This window comes from Octodon degus, unplaced genomic scaffold (assembly GCF_000260255.1).
Source record: "Octodon degus isolate 3935 unplaced genomic scaffold, OctDeg1.0 scaffold00230, whole genome shotgun sequence".
Lineage (NCBI taxonomy): Eukaryota > Metazoa > Chordata > Mammalia > Rodentia > Octodontidae > Octodon > Octodon degus.
Window position 1 is genome coordinate 944,237 of NW_004524806.1, and position 4,781 is coordinate 949,017.

At 36.4% G+C, this 4,781-nt stretch overlaps 1 protein-coding gene across 1 annotated transcript in view; it reads right to left on the reverse strand.

The window, feature by feature from the left end:
- Slc5a1 (solute carrier family 5 member 1) overlaps window positions 1-4,781 on the reverse strand; it is an 80,779-nt gene that overhangs the window by 8,720 nt on the left and 67,278 nt on the right. Inside the window, exons 12-13 of the mRNA XM_004645498.2 lie at window positions 4,555-4,723; window positions 2,617-2,832 (exon numbers count right to left, since the gene is read on the reverse strand). Of these exons, the coding sequence (XP_004645555.1) occupies window positions 2,617-2,832; window positions 4,555-4,723 (385 nt within the window). The remainder of the gene's footprint in view (window positions 1-2,616; window positions 2,833-4,554; window positions 4,724-4,781) is intronic.

A 4,781-nucleotide genomic window follows, 5' to 3' on the forward strand; every position in this document is an offset into this window, starting at 1 on the left:
TGTATAATTGAAATGAATAGACATTTCTCAAAAGAAGAACAAATACCCAATAAGCACATAAAAAATATTCAACATCTTTGGTCATTACAGAAATACAACTCAAAACAACACTGGCATTCTACTGTATCCCACTGATAATCAAGGACTCAAAAGACAACAAATTCTGGGGAGGTTGTAAGGAAAAAGGAACTCTTCCACATTGTTGGTGGGAACATAAACTAGTACAACCAGTATGAAGATGCTTCCAAAAATTAAAATTAGAAATTGCATCTGGTCTAGCCCTTTATCTATTAGGTGTCTTCTCCAAATAGTCATCATATTACAACAATACAGGCAAAAAAAAAAAAAAAACAATACAGGCAAGCCCATGGTTCTAGCAGCCCAATTCACAATAGCTAAATTATAGAAGTGGACTATCTATCCACTAACAGATGAATAAATAAAAATGTATGGTCTGTATACACAATAGAGTACTACTCAGTTATAGAGGATAAATTTGTGTCATTTGTAGGTTAATGGATGAATTTTGACACCATATTGCTAAGTGAAGTAAATCAGATGAAAAAGATTAAATGCTTCATGATTTCTCTTATAGGAGAAATGTGAAATATAAATAATTTTAAAAGTAAAATAAAAGAAAGATAGTACAAGACAGGGAATTGAACTTTGTGAAGATGGGGAGGAAATCTAAGAAAGAGGAGCATGGGAGGGGAGGGAGAAAAGATTTCTCCAAATTAATCAGTAAAAATGATTAAGATGTAATATGTAGATGTACCCATTTCACAAATGAGTGTCATTAATAGGCATCACAAGCATACACTAATAATAAAAAATAAATATCCCCTGAACATTTAAAAAGTAAAATATAGAATTAGGAGCCATATTATAAAAGGTAGAGTAGGAGGCAGTTTCTATTGATATGCAGTATACACCAGAAGCTTGTAGTCTGAAACTCAGTGAAATGTGCTCATATCAGCCATGCCCTTTGGTAACTATCTTGCTTACCCTGCCTTTTTTTTTTTTTTCTAAAGAACTGGGGGTTGAACTCAGGCCCTTGTGCTTGCCAGGGAAGCCCTTATTCTACTGAGCCATCTCCCCTGCCCTTACTCTGCCTTAAAAAGAAGCACAGAACTCAATGCATTTGGAGCTCTAATACTTTCAAAAACTGAGATGTGAGGAAGCTGTTGGTACAACATAAAGACAGTGACAGATCCAGTCAGTTGACTTGATGTTGATTCTGTAGCTACAAAAGCAGTTTTGTTTGACAGTGTTTTGTTGTCTTGAAAACTTGACAGAGAAATTCAGTGTCTCTTAGATATTTCTTACACCCTTGTACTTGTGTTCACATGAAGAAAGCATCACCAAAACCCTTTTTCTTTCTCTTTCTCTTTCTCTCTTTCTCTGTGAATAAATATGACCTTGGGTTAACTTTGTATCTCTGTTCCCTTGAAACCTGAAAAAAATGGAATGTTGTCTGTGTTGAGTTAGAAGACTATATTACTTATGGTAAAATAGGCATGTAATTGATCATCTTTAACTGGACTGGTAAGGCTATGTTTTTAAAAAGTAAACCAATGGGGACATTCAGAGGTAAAGAAATACATTTAAGGGGCCGGGGAGATGGCTCAGTGGAATGAGTGCTTGCCTGGCAAGTGCAAGGGCTTGAGTTCAATCCCTGGTTCCACACAAAAAAAAAAAAGAAATACATTTATAATTTTTGAAATCTTAAACCAACTAAACATTAATATACTTCAGGTAGAATGTCTCCTCCATAACTTATGTTGAAATTTAATTGCCATTGTGACATTAAGGGATAACTAAATCACCAGCACTCATGAACAGATTAATACTATTATCATGATAATTTTTCTGATAAAAGGATGAAATTTGGTTCTCTCTTCTTCTCCTTCTCCTTTACCTTCTCCTTCTTCTTCTTTTTCTTCCTTACAATGTGATACTTTTTACCATGCTGCCATTGCTGATATGATCATGTTGTGAGAAACTCCTCACAAGATGCAGTTCTTCCAGAACTGGAGCTAAATTATTTTTTATTGTTCAGAATTTACCCACTCTGTGGTTTTGTAGTGTAGAAGCAGAAAAAGACCAAGACATCTTGTTTAAAATATCTTAAATTCTTAAAACAACTGTTTAGTGACTTAATTGGGAAAAATAAGAAAGAAACCCCATAACAGGTTCCCTACATGCCATGATTTTTATAGCTAGGTGTGTCCTTGCTGGGAGCTCCAAAAGCTTTGACCACGGGACTGTTACAGGAAATACTAGCTCCTGTTTTGGACATGGGCTTCTGAGCCACAGTAGTCTTTTGTCTTCTCATGTGATCTCATTTCCCTTGCACCTAAGCTGTCCCTGGGATACAGGAAAGAGTCCTTACACTGAAGTGTGGGCTTGGGAGACTCTGTTGAAGACATACTCTTCTTACTGCTAGACTTGTGTACCATGTTTCCTGCCCTGTATCCTCCTACATGAAGCTGATGGTAAGTATGCACTGTGTTAATCAGACAAGTATTAGATATCTAAAGGAGCCAAGGCCAACGAAGAGCATTGCAGTCTATATGCGAAATAAGGACAGGAAAGGTCTTCCAAGTAGATACTCACATGCACATCTGGAATGGGCTTGGTGATGAGGGAGATGCCGAGGATGGTGATGACAGAAATAACAAAGAGAATGATGGCAAAGTATAAATAGTGCACCCCACAGATAATTGTGGGACAATTACTGGGTTCCATGCAGCTCCCAGTTCCATAGATAAACTCAGTAATCATACGAGCAATCCCAATCAGAAATCCAAGTATCATTCCCCAGAAGGCTCCCTGTGAAAGAAAAGTCTTGAGTTAACTAATGCAAAATCCCTGAAATGCCTGGGCACTCTAACATTCCTAGAGGGTGAACTAAGGCAAAGAATTAAAATTAAGAAAGATGGTAGCCCCAGGCATCTGAAGCTGGGACACTGGAGTTCAGGACTAAGCCAAGCTTGCAGTACTTGATCATAAATCAAGGATTCAAAATATAATATGTATCTAATAACAGGTATAGATCATTAACCCTAAGCCTTAATTCTAACAATTCCTTTTAACTTAAAAAACAATTTGAATCTCTCCACCTACAGCTACTATCACTAACAGCTTCTAGTCAGATATGAAATAATTACTTGTAAATATGAATAACTGTTTGGAGATAACACTGTATATTACAACAAATACTGTGAAATTCATATTACTTTGTTTAGTGAAATTCTGTATCACTTGCAATTTTTTCTGATTTAATTATGATTTGTGCTCTCTTTAAAAATTTATTATTATCATTATTATTATTATTATTATTATTACTTGTAATTTGCCCTCCATGAAGATATGGAAAAAGGAATTAAGGCTTGGAGGAGTGGGTAAAAAAAAAAGGCACTTGTCTATAAAAATATGCATGATATTTCTTTCTTCTCCCTCTTATCAATATCCAGTCTTTTTGTTTAGTTTGAGAACATAAAATTATGCTATGTGTTTTGACATTAAATCTTAGGTTCATCTATGAGAAACATGGAAGTCTACAAGAGAATAGAAATATTCAGACACTATGTTTCAAGAATTTTTTAATGCTTTTCTTTTTCCCTTCTTCCCAACCTTCCTCTCTCCTTCCTTTTCTCCCTTCCTCCATTATCATTTCTTTTCTCTTCCCTTTCTGTCCTTTGTTTGCTTGCTGTCTTTTTAATTAGTCTGAACCCAAAAAATCATGTCTATTTCTGAAGGCCTCATGTGGGTCAGTCACAAATTACAACGTGCACTTAGAGGAATGCTCAGAAGGAGTCTTCGTGATTTTGTCTAGTATTGATCTGCCTCTTCACTAGCCATTACTACTCCTATACTTTATATTCTATGTATGCTAACTTTCCAGTATTTTTTAAACATGTCCTATATGTTTGTGTTCCAGCATCTTTGTCCAAGTCACTCTCTCTGTACAGGAGACTGTGGACTCTTTCCTAATAACTTTATTCTAACTTAAATAGAACAAGCTAAACAACACTGGATAGGTACACCTGCCTTGTTTTGGCCACAGCAATTTGGACACAGCTCCAAATCAGCATCATCTCTCCACTGTACAATTGCACATTTACTTCCCATCCCAACTGAAAGCTTAGCCAAGGAAGGAAGACATTTTTAATTCATTTTGTGTTGCTAATTCTAGTCTCATCATGCCTGGCATCTGGAAATACTTACTAGATGAATAAATGATAAGGAGAAAGGAAAATAGGTTCCTCAAACATTTATTCCTTCCAAAAATATTTCTCAATTTTAGTTCATATGTATGGTATTGATACAATTTGCTGAGGCTTTATTTCTTTTTGCCAATTAACCGCTTTCTGTTCTTTATTCTTTATCCTCAAGAGGATCTTAAAAAACTCATAGCATTTGAGGTTTTCTTCAAGACTCCAAGTTACTCCTCAGCAAACACAGTGCCTGACTATCCTAAGGGTCACTTTACAATCTCATAGGAACTCTGTGTCAGGCTGGCTTCTCAGAACATGCCAGAACAATACCTACTGGCTCATTGACTCTCTTGCAGAAAATGCTAAGCAGGAAGACAGCAGCAATGGGGGGTCCCAAGTAGCTGGTGATGGACTGGATGTAATCAAAGAGCTGCCCACTTTGCGCTGACTGCACCATGGGCACCCAGGCAATGCTGATGCCGATCAGAAAGAGGATAAACAACCTGCAATCAAAACATCACAGTGGAATGTCAGTAAATCACTCTACATGTGTATATATCA